This window comes from Macrobrachium rosenbergii, chromosome 6, assembly GCF_040412425.1.
Source record: "Macrobrachium rosenbergii isolate ZJJX-2024 chromosome 6, ASM4041242v1, whole genome shotgun sequence".
NCBI classification, from domain to species: Eukaryota; Metazoa; Arthropoda; class Malacostraca; order Decapoda; family Palaemonidae; genus Macrobrachium; species Macrobrachium rosenbergii.
In genome coordinates, this window is record NC_089746.1 from 42348332 (window position 1) to 42365252 (window position 16921).

The 16921-nt window shown below is 39.2% G+C and overlaps 1 protein-coding gene across 1 annotated transcript in view; it reads left to right on the top strand.

The window, feature by feature from the left end:
• The first annotated feature begins 4063 nt into the window (after nt 1-4063).
• LOC136839475 (CBP80/20-dependent translation initiation factor-like) overlaps nt 4064-16921 on the top strand; it is a 32421-nt gene continuing 19563 nt past the window's right edge. Inside the window, exons 1-4 of the mRNA XM_067105566.1 lie at nt 4064-4306; nt 6462-6552; nt 10957-11086; nt 11615-11766. Coding sequence (XP_066961667.1) covers nt 6486-6552; nt 10957-11086; nt 11615-11766 — 349 coding nt within the window. The 5' untranslated portion in view covers nt 4064-4306; nt 6462-6485. The remainder of the gene's footprint in view (nt 4307-6461; nt 6553-10956; nt 11087-11614; nt 11767-16921) is intronic.

Below are 16921 nucleotides of genomic sequence, written 5' to 3' on the forward strand. Positions count from 1 at the left end.
GTCATTTTTCAACCATTGCCAGGAAATCTTCCATATCAGACACTGAACTCAGGATTCCTCGAGACTGACTAAAGTCACTCTTGCTCCTAGTCATGTGCCTTCACAGTCTGCTGAGGAGGAATAGGTGGTGGAGAACAAACATATTACTGTATTGCATTATTTTTTTTTTGTATATAGTTGCTGTCCTTCAGTTAATGAACAATGGTTATGAATGTGTCACTTAATACACTTCTTTAACATGACTGCATGGAGGAATTTTAAGTGAAAATGTATTTATTGTATTGAGCTGCAAGTGATAGTATGTACTGTGTACCATAAAAAAATTGCTTCGTTGGTACGTCTCTTTGCTGAAAGACAGTAGGCTTTGCCATGTTGAATTCAGTTTGGGTTGCACTCTCTTATATAAATGGGATGTAGCAGTACTTGCACCAGTTGTAAAATTTTGTGGTAGGGTAGACTCGAGTAAGGGATAAGTACCCTACATATACAAAACGAACTGTAATCTTCAGTTTTATATTTTGAGTCATCAGATGCTTAATAAATACGTGCTTGTATTTTTACCTTACTGATTGTCTGTCTAAGGTAATTTTGAGCTTTGTTCTTTTGGCTGGAAGCTGCCATGATACAGATAATTTGCCCAGAACAATTCCTTAACATTATTGCATTGGTTGGGAAAAAAAAAAAAAAAGTCTTATTTCTTTGTGAATGGGCTTTTAATGATTTAGTGTGTACATACAACAGAAAGAGGGTCTTGCTGTAAAAAAATAAAAATAGGAAGATTACCTTTGGGTTGGGGGTAGCCTATCCTGGCCTAGTGGATGAACATAGGTATACAGTAGTCTAGGTGCATTTCTTTTATTTAACCATGGTGTTTATTATCTATTATTTATCGAATATGTTGCATACTTTACAGTACTTTGTGCATACTTTGTTGAACAGTTGTGTTTGTGATATATTATTGTAACCAGCCAATAGTTTATGGATTGCTGCGAAAAAAGGGGACAGGACAGACATGCAATTAAGACATTTTAATTCTTTAAATCTTAGTATCTTCTCTTGTCAATGTGACACCTCTTCCTCAAGGCAATACAGTACAAGGTAAAGTTTGTGAAAAGGTAAGTACATCATTAATGTTTACTCATAAATGTGTTCGTTGTTGTAGTATTTGTAACCGTTCATATTAAACAAACATTCATTTGGGTTAAATAAAGGCTGTTTAAGAAAACCAGCATTTTAGAACAGGTGCCATTTTACGTAATTTCAGCTCAACTGAAAAAGTACAGTTGAGGAAAGAAAATATGAAGGTACAGGTTGGGAAGAAGGGACACCTATCTATCTCTTCTTAAACAAAATACACTTATGGGAAAACTGGGTCTTCACGGCAGTTGTCTAGGATATCTGGATTTTTTATTAGTAAAACATGAAGGCAAATTTTTGGTGACAGCATGGAATGGCTTACTGTATAGGGATGAGAATACATATGGTACCTTAAGGATGGTTACAGTTTTCTATCAATAGTCAAGAAGAGAGGAATAATATACAAATCAGACGCAAAGATATGTCTTGTATGGTATTTATTTGAAAGATAATTTTTTATAGGAATTTTATCAAGTTTATATGATTTCAGTAACAAAGGCTTAAATTTTTGCATTGAAATCTACAAAGAAAAGCCCCTTGGCCCCTAGCTGCTGCAACCCCTTTCATTCCTTTTACTGTACTTCCATTCTTGTTCTTTCCATCGTACTTTCCACCCTTTTCTAGCAATTGTTACACCTTTGTAAAATTTTACTCTCGGCTCTCCATTCAGCGCTGAATGATCTTATTTGTATTTGCTCAACAGAGAAAAAGGAAGCAGTAAATCTAACAATATTTACATCAGAAATATTTTTAACATACAAAACTTGACACAGTGGTCTAGAAATTCTAGCAATAAGTCTACATGATGAAACTAGTTCACTGGATAAGCAAAGAAATCTCTCCAGTATTGCCACATCAGGTCCACATGAAAAGTAATGATTGAAATATGGAATTACAAAAGCAGAGAGCAAGCTAAAGAATAAATGCAAAGGAATGTATTTTCCTATTAATCTAACAAACCAACTTGCAGTGAAGATGTTTGCATGGCCTGGTTCAGGGACTATGGCTTAGGCCTAACAGTCAGTGGCCTTAGCACGTTGAGAAAACCACTTGTCACCCACCAAATGTAACTACGGTATAGTTATGTTAGCTCTGTTGATCAGAATTTAGTGTTTAGAAATTTGAATTTTGAAATGCTACAAGTTCAAAGCACCAGTTTTTCAAAGCACTCCATAGAGCAAGAAATTGTAAAAAACTTTTATTTCACACTATTGATGAATTTAAATGTGCATACTCAAAGGGATTAATTTACTTGACGTAGGCATTTTTAACAGCTCAGGCAAGAGTATTGTAAATCTCTCTTCATTAAGGAAAAACACAGTAGATTACGAGTAATAATTAAGAGAGTGAGAAATGCGACTAGCTTACTATACACACGCGCACAAAAATATTCTATTGAGAAATACACCAAAAGCTAAAACTGACATTAAAAAGCGGCATACTTTGTAAGTAAGTGGATTAGTAGGAAAAATAAGAACTCGCTGACAGATTTATTTAATGGAAAACGTATAGTCTGAAATCAGTCTAAACAGATCCAGTCTGTCAGACTGATTATGCAAAAACTTAAAAATTGTGAGGTTATCCTTAAAAAAAAAAACGAGCTATAGTCCATTTTCTATTGGGAGCAATAGCATAATACTGAAGAAAATGGTCATGAATTTTTATGATAAACCATGGAAAGTTTATAACAGCTGCCTACACAACATGACCATCCGGCCCCTGAGAAAATGTCTAGGTATAAACCCAGCGGTTAAGCATAAAGGAAATACACAAGCCATAAAATCATAGTGAACAATGTATAACTTGTCATATACATTGATAATAACGTAAACAGTGGGGAACCGTCAGCATTTTTTTAACACCTTGAAAGAACCAATGCCTTGCCAGAAAACCGGTCTGCTTAAAGAAAATGTACCCGTCACAAATGAACACTGTAAATATGGATAATTTAAAATTAGTTGTACTTATTACGCCATCACAAAATTAGGTTATTTTGACAAACTTCATAAAAATCAACCAAATTAGTACTGACGGAAGTCACAAGATTTAATCAACAAGGCAGCCAACTTAATATGAATAAGCCTCCAGAGGGTGTCATTCCCACCCCAATTTAGTTCATTAGCTGCCTATTAAAAGGAGACTTAAATATAGAAATATATCACCAAATTAATTAATATGAATAGGGTATGGACTAATATGGAGGAAGCAGTATTCAGCAAAGATATTTAGAAACGGACCCTTGAATTTAACTTTACTAAGACTGTTCAGTCATTTTCCCAAGAGACGAAAAACTTTTTGAAACCTCGAAGCCATTTAAGGAATAAGGAGTTGGTCAATGAAGCTTTGGGAAGTCAACCATAATAAAATGATGATGAGAATCCTAGACATCATTATGGCAAGTGGCAGAATTCTAGAATCAATAGGTCATATTTTAATCATTCCTAAAGACCAGATTCTCTAGATCATATTGTTATTTTTATATTAGTAGTTTTGGTATCAATAATTATCGTTTTATGGAAGCCAGTCTACATAAAAAAACCCAATCAGTCTATTTATTATTATTATTATTATAAAAATAGTTTAGCTTATGATGTGAATGAATTGAATTTTTAAAAAAATTTAGGTATATAAAATTATCACATGAAGCCGAAGATACAGCTCTCCATAATATGGAAAGCAACAGAAATAAAAAATAAATCATCCCCACAAACTCCCATCTTAGAAGTGGACATTCTAAGGTCTGACACTTTTTCTAGGTGAAAGTGATATGAGGATTATAAAGCCATGTTTCACAATTGCCATAATTATCATATAAAAAATCACTAACTCATTTCTTTAATTGCATTTTTCATATATTTTAGATATTTTGATCAGTGGTTGGCACAAGTCACCACATGTATATACTTTGCCCTAACTGATATTGACATTTTGAGGTGATTGGCACATTTCACATATTTTCGTCTTATTTTCATTATTATATATTATTTATTCGTACAGTATATGATTAGATGATGTTAAAATTATTATTTTAGAAACATATTGGGGAATTTGACGTCAGTTTAATTGATTGAAGATGACGAGACATTTCTTCAAAAGCGAAGGCGAAGGTTCATCATTAAGGACAAGGACGGGCGTTTCGGCATAACCCTTTAAACTCCGCTCCGTGTTGGTAAGCATTTTTGACAATTTTTATCTTAAGTTATCCCAATTGTTGGGCCAGAAAATTATTTTTGGGATGCCGAATCTTACACGTCCAGAAATTTGACGAGGAAAACTGTTGTCAGTGATAAATATCGATGTAAATAGGGTGTCAAAGAAAATTTTTTTGGGTGTCGCCTTAGAGTAGTGGATGGATGTCGTGAAGACAGTCGATGCGTATTTTATAAATATCATGTCGGGCTTCATTTTATGAAGCATATTGTGCTAGGGATAATTTGTACATTAATATTTGGCGATATTATTCGAGGCTATTTGTAAAAAAGTCCTAGTCTTCCGATAATGTCTAGTCTCATGAGATAAGCCCTAGGCTAGTTTTAGGCCTTAGCCGGGCCTAATAATTATTGAACTCTAGCCAACGATAATTAGAATTTAATTCTCCTTAATATCGATAGTCTTTATGAACTGCTTTGGTATATGTGAGGTAATTATGGAAATGTCAGACTAGACCTAGTAGGCTAGGCTAGGCCCTGTAGCAAGGTAGCCAGCCTAGGCTAACCATAAGGCTGGGTGGTAAAACTGCAGAGTACCTCTGCGCCCCTGCGGTTCGGTAACTGCCAGTTTACATGTTAAATGGGCGTTGTGTCTAGTACCAGTCCCTCTCCCATAGGGGGTTAGTGCTGTGAGTGGCACATATGCAGAGTAGGGAGACGTGTTGGCTTGAGAAATCTGACTGTTAAAACTAGCATATCAAAAATAGATCGGCGGGACTAAATTTCCGTTTGGACACGTGGTCTGGCACTGGCTACGAACTAATCAAAACAACCTTGACCTAACCTTTCCTAGAGCGTCATGCCCTAACCTAACCAGATCTTACGATTCTAACCTGACTTAGGGCTTCATGCCCTGACCTGCCTGGAAGGGCTTCACCCTCCTTGGAGCTCCCCAAGTAACACTCAACATGGACTGGGGTAATGTGGTAGTAGGTTCAGACTCTTGAGTTTTGTCATACTAATTTAACAAAAATAACAAATGAACTGCTTACCAAACTCGAAAGCATTGTTTAGCATTCTTCAAGTGTTTGGGGGTTGATCATGTAAGTGCTAGAACTGGATCATATTGTATTCGGTCAGGATGGTGAAATGTATTCTGGAGGCAGTGAACATATTTAACTATTTCAAGAAACATCAGAATTTCACACCAAACACCTTTCACATATCGTTTCTACAGCATCAAATTCATCACGCGTTTTAACAGTAAACAAACATTCACGTCACTGCTTCCACTTTGGAAGATGGAACAGGAAAGAACAGCTGCATCAGGATCAGAGCACTTAAAGTAACTTTTATTCTATTGAAGTTTTCACTAGGAGGCAAAATTACCAACATATAGCCCTGTTCAGAGCAAGTCTTAGGCCTAAATGGTAGTCCATAAAAATACTTTAAAATTCTTAATACGTAATATGGAATTTTGGGACGTTGTAAAGATCAGCAACCCCAGAGTACCTGAGGGTTGTTTATCTTAACAAGCTAGTATTTGGGGTGGCTGATGTTAACAAGCTCATTCTGATACTGGCGGTGCATCTGTTTGTTGTCGGCCAAATGGAATGTCCCTTCGCCGTGTTCAGTACTGGGGGGTGGCTGATGTTAACAAGTTCATTCTGAGGATAGCCAATCTTTACATGGGTATTCTGGGGTTGCGGATCTTTACAACGTCCGAATTTTGTTAAAAACTAACCAAAATATTTCAAGTTGATTGCTAATTTTGGGTTATAATACAAACAAGAAGGCAACTTTACAAATTCCCTTGTTTTTGAAGTAAGATTTTGTAGTTTAGAAATCATTCCTATTTGTACGAGAGTAGATAGCCTGACTGTAATGAAATTTGTCAAGAACATGGATTTATTTGTATTTTCATTATCCACACTCCTCTTAATAACTAAGGAACCACTGTATAAGACCTAGTTTTTATGATGGGGAAAACAGAAAAGAAATAACACCAATTACAGTGGCAAAATATCCACGGAATAGAGAAGCAATGAGAGGAATATTATCTTTGTAACATAATTAAAAAAAAAAATTCTCTAAACCAAGAGGTTAAAATGACATTTAGGTTTATGAAATTCTCTAAACTGAATGAAATTTTATAGTCTTTTGCAATATTTACAGGAGGTGATAATCTCAAAACGCACAATGCCAGCTAGAGGGCGGGGTTGCCCCATCTCTCAGGGAGAGGCACTACGAAGGCCTGGCCAGATAAGTAAGTGTAACTGATGTGCATTTCCACTAAATGGTTACTGTAACACAGCAGATCTATGATGTACAGCAAGCAGATGTTTTACTTGCACTTTATTTTTCACATGCAACCAGCTAGTTAATAGTTTACAGGCTTTAAATAGGTTATTGTTATCAGTAATCTCAGGACAGAATATTGGAAAAGGATTGTGGAGGTAGGCACAATGGTAGGAAGGATCATATATTGGTGGAGGTGCAGGAAAGAAGTGGCTAGTGTCCTGACACAAGAAAAGTAAAAGTTCTAGGAGGTGAAATTGAAATGCAAGAATGTGGGTGCCATTGAGGAGATTCAAGCTTCAAAAGGATATGGTGTTCATGAGAAAGAAGTAAGAGGAGGTAAAGGGAAATGCAGAGAGAAAAAACTATTGCTTTAAAAATTCTTCTTTCATAGTGCATTGGCTGACAATCTGAGAAGCAGGTGGAGCAAAGACGTAATACGCCCTTCACTGAGGCTGCTCCAGTTGCTGTGTATTCACCACCAAAACTAGCATAGCAAATATGAGGGTAGTTTACAGTTTACCGGGGCAACCACGCATCAATCAAATCCCTCCACATAGGTAAGTAGTTCGACCTTGACCCGACCACGCGACCCATTCATTCTAGCACAGAATTCAAACTGTTAACATGGCATCTTCCCATCCATCTCAAGTTCAATTTGCTGCTGCAAATTTGGTCACTATTATTGATTTGGTTAAATTATGTGATGATGAAAGTGAATTGCATTTGTTTCTGGTGAAAAATGGCCTTTTAGGCGATTTTTGTGGTCTCTGTGAACAGTTTAAGGAAGGAACAGTTAGTTTTGTGAAAGATGAAACACGGGACGTCACGGTACAAACGGAACAGCCATTGCCCGTCGTCCAAAACAAAAGAAGAAAAATCGACTTGCCAGAATGGTCCGACAATTCTGATTTAGAATAAGGCACATGTGTTTTTTACATATATAGTATGAGGGGGGTATGGTAGGATTTTCTTGGTTAGGATAGTAAATCGTCAATAACTAGAGGTTAGGGGTAAAATTTCGTCCCCTGTAACCCCTGTGGGAAGCGCGCAGCGCAAAATTATTGCTTGCCAGGACATACATGCTTGCCAAGAATCTTTCAAAATGCAGATAAGGCGCGAAGCGCCGTTACGCCACACCAAAACTGAAATCAGAAATGTGTAAAAAAAATGACCGCTAAAATTTTGTGGTAAATATTAGTTTTTGTCTTGTCGCCATTTTTGTTGTGTGTCCCTCCACCAGTTTTCTTGTCAGAGCTTACTACCATCTAGTGGTAGGTTCTGACTAGAAAATTGGCCAAAGTTAGGGTTGCCTAGGTAAACTGTAGCCGCTCCAATTATGACATAAAAAAAAATTGTATAAAAAAATTTCCGGAAGATTTACTTTGCCAGCAGTAGTTGCAGTGTGCGCTACATGTGACCTATTTATTACTGTATTTACATAGTAAAATATCACATGGTAAGTGCTTTACTTTGGTATAGAACTTTACGGTAGGCATGAGGCCTCTTACAGAATTTTATATTTCATTTTGGTTACTTTATTTGTTAAGTTTCATAAGTAATTGCTCTTTTTGTGGTGTTTATCCATCTTTTAGTAGAAGTAATAACCTCATTATCAGAATAAGACTATAAAAGGCCTTTTCATCTTGTAATATTTTCATTTGTTCTTACATGAATACAAACCCTTGGTCTTTACATGTGGAAATACCTTCACTGCAGCTGGAAACCTGCCATTTGTTCTTAACAAGGTTGTTAGGTAGTTAACTACCGCCAGTAGAGTGGGGAGTCCCACCCTTTCAACAAGCATCCACTACCTTTTGGCTTCCAGATGAGAAGTATGATCATGCTTGCATCTGCCTGCCAAACCAGGCCACACTTGTGATCCTGATTTTTCTCTGTTGTGATAGTTCTTGTGTGCTATTTGTCTATATTTGTGTTTCTGTGCATATTGTAGTTTGATATGCAAATCCATGAGTCATCACAGCCTAAGGAGAGGAAGCCTCATACCATGAGGCATTGCCCAGGCACAGGAAACATTCCTTGCAAGCGCCCCCTTGAGATTGATCCGCACTTATTGTGTATGCAGTTAGCCATAAGTGCAACAAAAGTAGCCCCTTGTGTGGTTTGGCAGTTGGATGCAGTTTGCTTGGAAGAGAAAATATAAGAGGAAGGCTTCCTGCATGCCGTCAGAGGGCCCCCCCGTGATGCTTAAGGTTGCCAGTCCATCTAGTTCCTTCCTCCAGTGTAACTGCCTGTCATTGCTACTCTCCTCAGGGAGAAGACCAGGACGACAGCTCGCATGCTGTTTCTGTTCATTTTGTGGGCAGGCGAGGAATCCCCCTCAGAGCATAGGGAGACGGCCCAACTAACCCGACTTTTTCAGGTTTGGGGAGATCCAGAAGATGTTTGGCCCTCCCTAGGTCTCTCTGGGAAACTCCATGTCGGGGGTTGGTATCGCACCTTAGTGGTTCAGACTATGACTACTGCTTCTGTAATCATGACTGCAGCCAGGGTTGCAATGTCAACTGGGACCAGAATCGCACATTCTGCTTTGATGTCATTGACCTCCGTGCTCCCTCCGACATCCTCCTTCTCAGAGGATGTCCTCCTACAAGCCTTAGTTGAGAATTATCAATGCAACTCAAGAAGAGATGTGTCTGATTGTCTTCATTGTCATCATCTTTGTCTTGTCAGTGTCTCCTCCCTTCTTCTAAAGGTCCTGTTACTCGAACAGACCAGACAAAGAAGGAGGAGCTTCTGATAAGAAGGCCCATAGGCCTTTGTACAGTCAGCCTTCTTCCATGGAAGAGGCACTGGGATCTCTCAATTACTCTCCCATGCCTCCAGACACTGGAACCATGGCACAGACCCCATGACGCAGGTGCAACAGGCGCATGGGTCTCCACCAAGAGCCAAAGCTGGGCTGTCAGCACCCATGTCACCAATACCGGTACACGGAAGTCACCCTCCAGTGCCGGTAAAGAACCTCCCTCCACGGAACCCCATGTAGCAACAGCAACTGTTGTACATGTCTCCATGGACCCCTGTGCTACGGAGGCTACATGCATGCGGATCTCCACGGACACCCACGTCACCGAAGGTGCACGAGTTTCTGTGAAACCCTGTGTCACTGATAGCAAAGACTCAGAATACATTGGTCCCTGACACCAGATCAGAGTCCTTCTTGATCCCCTCCCCAGAGGACTTTGTTGGCAGTGAACCAGACTAGATGCTACTGTGTCCAGTTAAGAGTACTGCAGTACTGCCTCAAGAGGGCTTAGCAGCTCAGGCGTGAGTGTCAATGACTCTTCGTTAGTACTGGTTCAACCAAGAAAGATGTGTCCAAGAACACCATTTCTTTCTGGCTTCACGAGATGATCAAACGGGCGTATTCTACATCTTACGAAGAGAGCAACAGTACGTTCCGAGCCAGAGCTTACAAGGTCAGGGGCAGTGGTATGTCTCTCACATTCGGGAAGAACCTGTCTTTTCATCAGGTACTGAAGGCAGGAGTTTGGTCATGACAGACCACATTCACCTCCTCATACCTAGGGATGTTGCCCATTGGTCCTTGGACACTTTTTCCTTAGGTTCTGTGGTGGCTGCTCAACAAGTTGTGTGGCTCATCCAGTTTCCCTAGCGGGGACAGGTATCATTTCACCTAAGATGTATGGTTGCGAAAGAGAGTGTGTGTGACTGGTCTCCTCCCTATCTCTTTTATACCCCTCCTCTTCCCACGGGCAGAGGATCGGTTGGAAAGCCGGCATGTGCTGGAACAGGCTTGATGCACGAGTTAAATTTGTAAACATCTTTTTATTATCTAATGTACTGTGAACTTACAGGAGCAGGGCCTACCTTCTCTCTAGCAAAGGGAGAGAGGGGCTGACAATAAAACAAACCTGTTGTTATCTTTAGCTTTATTGTCTTCGACAATAAAGGTTCATCCAGACCTTTTTCGAATCAATGATGCTTCCCAAACCCATTAATTCAAAAGGCCCAGAAGTCTGACAGCTGAACACTCATATGTTCAGGGGGCAGAGGCATGGGACTCCTTCCTTTGCTCTAGCTCTACACAACCAGGGAGAGAGGCCCAGGTTAGGTGAACCACCAGTCTGTTTAGAAGTAATGTCATTTTCCAGGTGTGCTGAAGGTATTTCCATATGTAGAGACCTTGGGTTTGTATGTTAGGAAAAATACAAATTACTTTAAAATTTGTCATTTTGGTGTTGTTCCTCCAGTGTTATGAATGCCTGGGATCCTTTTCAGTTTTTGTATAGTATTTCTGCTGAAATAAACCAGTATGGGTGAATGAGATGCTACAGTATTTGTTAGATTGCAATTTAAATTTGAACTCCCTTTTTTTATGTTTCAGATGATGAAATTAATCCTGCTCTAGTCAATCTCATTGATAACATCACTAGCATCAAATCTCCAGATGATATCCAGGTTTCAAAAGTGGCTGTTGAACTTAAGGATACTGTTAAAAAGTTTGATGATCTTCAGTGAGTACAGGAGATTTTATTTCTTGCAAAATTAGACACTGTATTGCCATGGTTGTTTCAGGAGCACATTACTGTAAATACCTAGAGTTATGGGACTACGGTATCTGTTGGAAAAATGAAGAGTGATCTTAGAAATTTCTTTATTATAATATGTATGTGTAAACAATGAGATCCTTTTTTGTCATATTCATTAGGTCATGTGGGATATTGGATAACTGAATAATTCTGATAATGAAGGATACAAACGCTTCTCAACAACTCATTTCCATTCCTACAACTCATTAAGCAAATTGTTTGATAACTAGGAGTGTGGTTTTAATATATAACGTAAATTAGAAACTAAAACTTGAACACTGTGTAGTTAAATTACTTTTAAAATATGATATAGCCCCAAAGTAATATTACTATAATAATTAGGAAATATTAAAATTTCAATGTTTGTTGATATAATTTCCTTAATATATCACTGAATTCTTGATATAATTTCCTTAATTTAGGACAATTCTACATGATCTGGAAATGTTTCAGGTACTGTGTTACAGAGTTATGCAACCGTGGACTTAGAGATCGAACCTGTTCACCTGTAGTGGCCAAAGTTTTTGGGTTGACTGCTCAGCATTTTGTTGGGGACTGTAAAGTTCTTTCTTTCTTGCTTAGGAGAGTACAAACTGAATACCAAAGTAAGTGTATTTGAAATCTTTATTATTTGGGATGAATCTTACCTACTGTTAAAGTTAGCTTACATCTTCACACGATAGGTGAGCCAGCATTCAAATAATAGATTGAATGGCTGCCCGGATGACTGTCGAGTTTACCTGTTCTCCACCAGGTGTTTAGAATGTTTTAGCTCTTGTCAGAATTCTTCTTGTCACCATTGGGTATAGGCACTTGTTGGTATTTCATGGCTTTTTGTTGTGGTACTATTATTTTTCCTAGGATGCCTCCACTGGAATCAAGGCTAAGAACGTCAGGTCCTGTAGGAATGATTACTGTGTTAGCAGAATGTTTCTTTGAGGAGATGCACATTGTTTATGCCAGCTGCAATGGTTTTAAGTGTGATCTTCAGAATAGATATGAGGAAGTGGGGATTTCTGAAAGACTTTCTGCTTAAGTTCTTTAGTATAGGAAGAGAAGGGAAGCAGTTAGATTGTAAAGCAATTAGTTAAGTCAGACTCAGCTTATCAGCCTGTCACTTCTCCCCCTTCTCCAGGTCCTTCCTCTGTAGGTATCCTCAGTCTAGGCTTTTCCTTTGCTAATACTTTACTTAGTACTGAGATTTTCTCTTTAGCTCCACCTTCCACTCCCCTTTCGGTTCAGGAAAAGCCTATTGAGAGTTTAGAACAAGACATAAACCTTATTTTGGTCAATAGCATATGGAGAGTTTAGAACAAGACATAAACCTTGGGTTAGGGAACTGGTCTGGGTCCCCCCATTGTGCAATCATTTTCACATTCCCTTGTAAGAGTTAAGGTGTCAGTGCCCTCGCTCGCCCGTGGCTCGAGCCTAGGACTGCAACAGTTGGATTCTGAGGAAGAAGTTTGCTGCCAAGGGACTGGGTCAGTTCTCAGGGCGCTGTGGTTCTGTGCCCTCCGTCACCTGCCTATCGTTTTTTCATGTTCATAGTCTGGTATAATGCATTAGCCGAAAGATCGTTTTGGTAAACGTTAATCTTCGCTAACTATGCGACTTCTGCTGTCATCGGCACCTAGTAAGAGGTTGTTAGCACTGATAGGACTAATATGTGTATACAGTAAACCCTCCAGTATTTGTGGGGGATGTGTACCAGACCCCCGCAAATAGCTAAAATATCCTAATATTTACAATACCTACAGAAATGCTTATAACTGCCTATTAAGCGCAAAAAAAAAAAAACTAAAAATACTTACACATCAGTATTTTAATAGTTTTATCACAAGAAGTGTATTTAGTCACAAAAATTATTAAAATACTGAGGTATAAGCATTTTTAGAGGGTTGTTTTGTGCTTAACAGGTAGTTTTAAGCATTTTTTTTATAGGGGTTTTAAGTATTCAGGGATTTTGCAGAAATAATGTAGGCATTATTTCCACAAATAATGCTTACATGTGTTCCATAGAGAAACTTGCAAATGGGTGAGAACATGAATCTCACGAATGCAAATACGGGGTGTTTACTGCAGGTACAGTGAACCCCCCGTATTCGCGGGGGATGCGTCCCACACCCCCCGCTAATAGGTCAAATCCGCGAATGCTTAAAACCCCTCTAAAAACACTTAGAACTACCCATTTTGATAGCTTAAACCAAGAAAAACCCTGTAAAAATGCTTATACCTGAATATTTTAATAGTTTTATCACAAAAAGTGCATTTATTCATGAAAATACAGTAATTAGTGAATTTTTCTCAGTGAAAAATACATGAATGGGCAAATTTTCCTTGAATGATGGCTAGATATGTTCCACAGAGAAACCCGCGAACGCGTGAGTCCATGAACCATGAGAACGCTGAATCTGGGGGTTTACTATAGTTTTATTAAAAATAATGTGTCATAGGGAGTTTTACTTATTCTGATGTTATGTCAACTCAGTCAACTGTTTAACCAATCTCTTCATCTTGTACTCATTCTAAATCCTTGTCTACTAGCCTATTCCTCTTTCTCCATCAAAATGCACTTGTTAGTTCTTTATGAAGCCTTTTCTTTGGCTGTTGGTAAATCTCTTACATCTGCCTTGATTAATGTTTTTCTTTCCAAATCTATCTTCTGTTGTCCCAAGCTAGATGTTATTTTAGCTACATAGCTTTCTAAGGAAGTGTCGTATGGGAATGCTCTAAGTCTGTTGACTCCCTTTTGGATGAGGCAGAGGGGTCATTGTAAACACCACCCCCTGCCTCCCAACTTTCCCATTTTCTTTTGGCACCTTGTTTGTTTTCTTTCACTCAGCTGAATCGCTTCAACTGCTTTTTTCCCGTCTAATAAAGAAGCATTTTCCTGTCTACCTTTCATCGAGTCGAGGATGTGAAGCAGGTGCTCGGCTGCTGTTGTCTCCTGTCGCCAGTTGTTTCTGGGAGACAGCTGTCTTCTCCTGTTGCCAGGAGATGGCTGTCTCCTCCTGTTGACCTCTGACAAAAAAAAAAAAAAAAGTTTGAATTATAGGACCTCCTTCGGTTTGATCGCTGTTCGCTAGGGCTTTGTGCTTCACTGTGTCCTTATTTAGTTGAGGAAAGAGACCACATAGAGTACAGGTCTCAGTTGTCTTTGAGTATTGTGGCCCCCTTAAGTATTTGGAGAAAGAGAACCCAAGCTTTCTCCTTCAGTTAGAGCCGCTGGTTTTTTAGGAGTTGCGGAGCACTGACTCTTGCGATACAGGTGCTTAAACCGTCTGCGGTGGAAAATTCGGTTTTCTTTTCTCTTTCCTGTGAAGAGGTGAACTTGAGACTGACAAGTGCTTTGGACATGCTGAATCAGTTTAGATTGTTGAAGTTTCATCTTTTATTGAACATTTTCTCAGTATAATGCATCTTCTCTGTGTCAGCTCAGAGAGGTTGAGGCTCCAGCTTTGTGTGTTTTTGGCCCCAGCTTGGTGTTTTTAGTGTCAGCTTAGGGAGTTTGTGAAGCCAGCTGTAAGGGTTTTTGGCACCAGCAGGAGTTTAGTGAGGAAGAGTGTTAGTTTTTAACTCATTTCTGATGCTAATGGCTAATATTCTCATACTTATACTAACTCAGTTTGAAAGAAATGAGAACAGTTATACTCCTATCTGTGTAGTAAAGGCTTATGCCGCACAGGTAGAGGCAAGAAGGGAGTACAGTATATATTAGTGCAAGTCTTATTTTATACCTTTTGGGGATAAGTTCGGCCCTATGGTTCTGGTAGATGGCCAATTGCAAGCCTCCTAGCATGCTTGGGGAGGCTTAGGAGCAGAACCTTACATGGTGGAGGCAATGAAGGAGTGTTATGATTCCTGTTAGGTTACCCTCCATTGGTTTAGTCTCTTATAGCTGTTCCTTTGTCTTCTCCAGCAGAAGTCTCTCTTTGTTTAGTTGGAGGTTGTAAATTAGAGAGAAAGAAATGGACCAGGCAGTAATTCACTGGGATTTTTGCCTCTTGACTTTTTCCTAGCTCCATAAGCAACTGGAGATTGGTAACCACTGTTGGACACATTGAGACTGAATGACTTTACATGTCTGTCTCCCTGCTTTTTGTTTTTCCAGCATGGTTTTAGTGACTTACCGAATGAACGATCAGATGTTTTGGTGGACTTGCAGGAGACATTTTTCACATACCAGTATACTCAATCACCCAAGTTCCTTCAAGGTGTATTTACAGAGGAGGTATTGCTGTTCCAGGCGCTTTGTTGGGGCTCGTGTACAGCACCTTTATAAGTATTCACAGGGAATATGTTGCCCACAGGTAGATGGGGTCAATTTTTAGGAGCAAGATTCTTTTCTCCCAGTCTACTGGTTCAAGTTAGCCAACTCTTGACAGTATGCCAAAGGCTAAGGATCAGTTGCTTCACCTGGCTCATTCTCTGTGCAATATGATTTTCAGTCGACTTCCCTAACTCCTCCTCATTGCTATCTAGTGATGTGGTAATGATACTAGAATTTGCAGGCATGTCTGTCATAAGGAGAGTAGGCACTTGCTTCTTGAAGAATTTTAGCCCTGAAGGAAGCTTCCTAAGTGGTAAGGGCTTTCTTTGTTAAGAAACATGGCCTCACTGGGGATTTATCAGAATAATCAGGCCTAATTACAGTACAGTCTTAAAAGATTATGACCTACAGCTAATGTTCATTAATCTTGTAAATTATCCAGGACCATCATTGTTGCCAGGTTCTGTAGGAGGGACTCAGAAATCAAGTGTTGACCATTTTATTCTTAAACCTACATCCAGGTTTTGTTTTTTCCGTGTCGTGTAACACGAAAGAAGGAATTTTGACTAGTGTCATTACACTTGCATACAACATAGAAGGGTCAACACTACATCTGGTAAAGCTTACTAGATGTCAGGGCAGTGGGAAGACCATCGAAGATGCCTAGCAGCTTTATCCCTGATCAGAAATAAAGTCATAATGGAAAAATTGCTGCTTTGAGTAAACTGAACATGATGTTGGTTTGATAATTCATTCTGTGGAGGGGCAGGGTTTTTGGCAGTTTGGGATTCAGAAGAACAAAACTACCTACAGAGTGGCCATTATATCCACAAGTTCAGCAGTTGCTGTGGGGTTAGAGGAGCACTCAAGTGTAAACTTACTAGCATGCAGACGAACAGGAACAACCAATCGATTGCTTCTCCTTTGAGGGTTCTCAGGGTTGAGCAGTGGATATGTTTCTTTAAGTTTGGCCTGATTCAGACTCAGGCCTTTTCCCTCTATCTAAGGAAATATTGAGCAAATTTCATGTTCAAGAATTGCTTGGTGACTCTGGTAGAACTCTAGTAGCCTCAGAGCTAATGATTTTCGAACTTTTTAGCTCTCTTGGTACATGTATCTCTTACTCTTCCATTAAGGGGAAATCGACTCAGACTACTAACTTTCTTGCACTTCCACTAACTACTGCATCTCACCACCACTTGGAGATGCTCGGTTGTCTCCTCCCAATAGGGAGATTTCCAAAGGTATCGTGGGTTCTACCCTCCCTTAACCGGGTGAAGAACAACCATTATGTCAGAAGCAGTGGTTTGTGTATTAATCGGGGTGCCTTTTTAGAGGAATTTTCAGCACCTGGTGGAACCTTGTAGTCAAATTTTCTATGCTTTCTTGGATATAGTAAGACTTTTTCGCTGTCTATGTTATTGTTCTATACTTACCTTGGTATTGCATCATGTGCTTTTAGATCTGGCTGATGATCAGCACATAGGGTT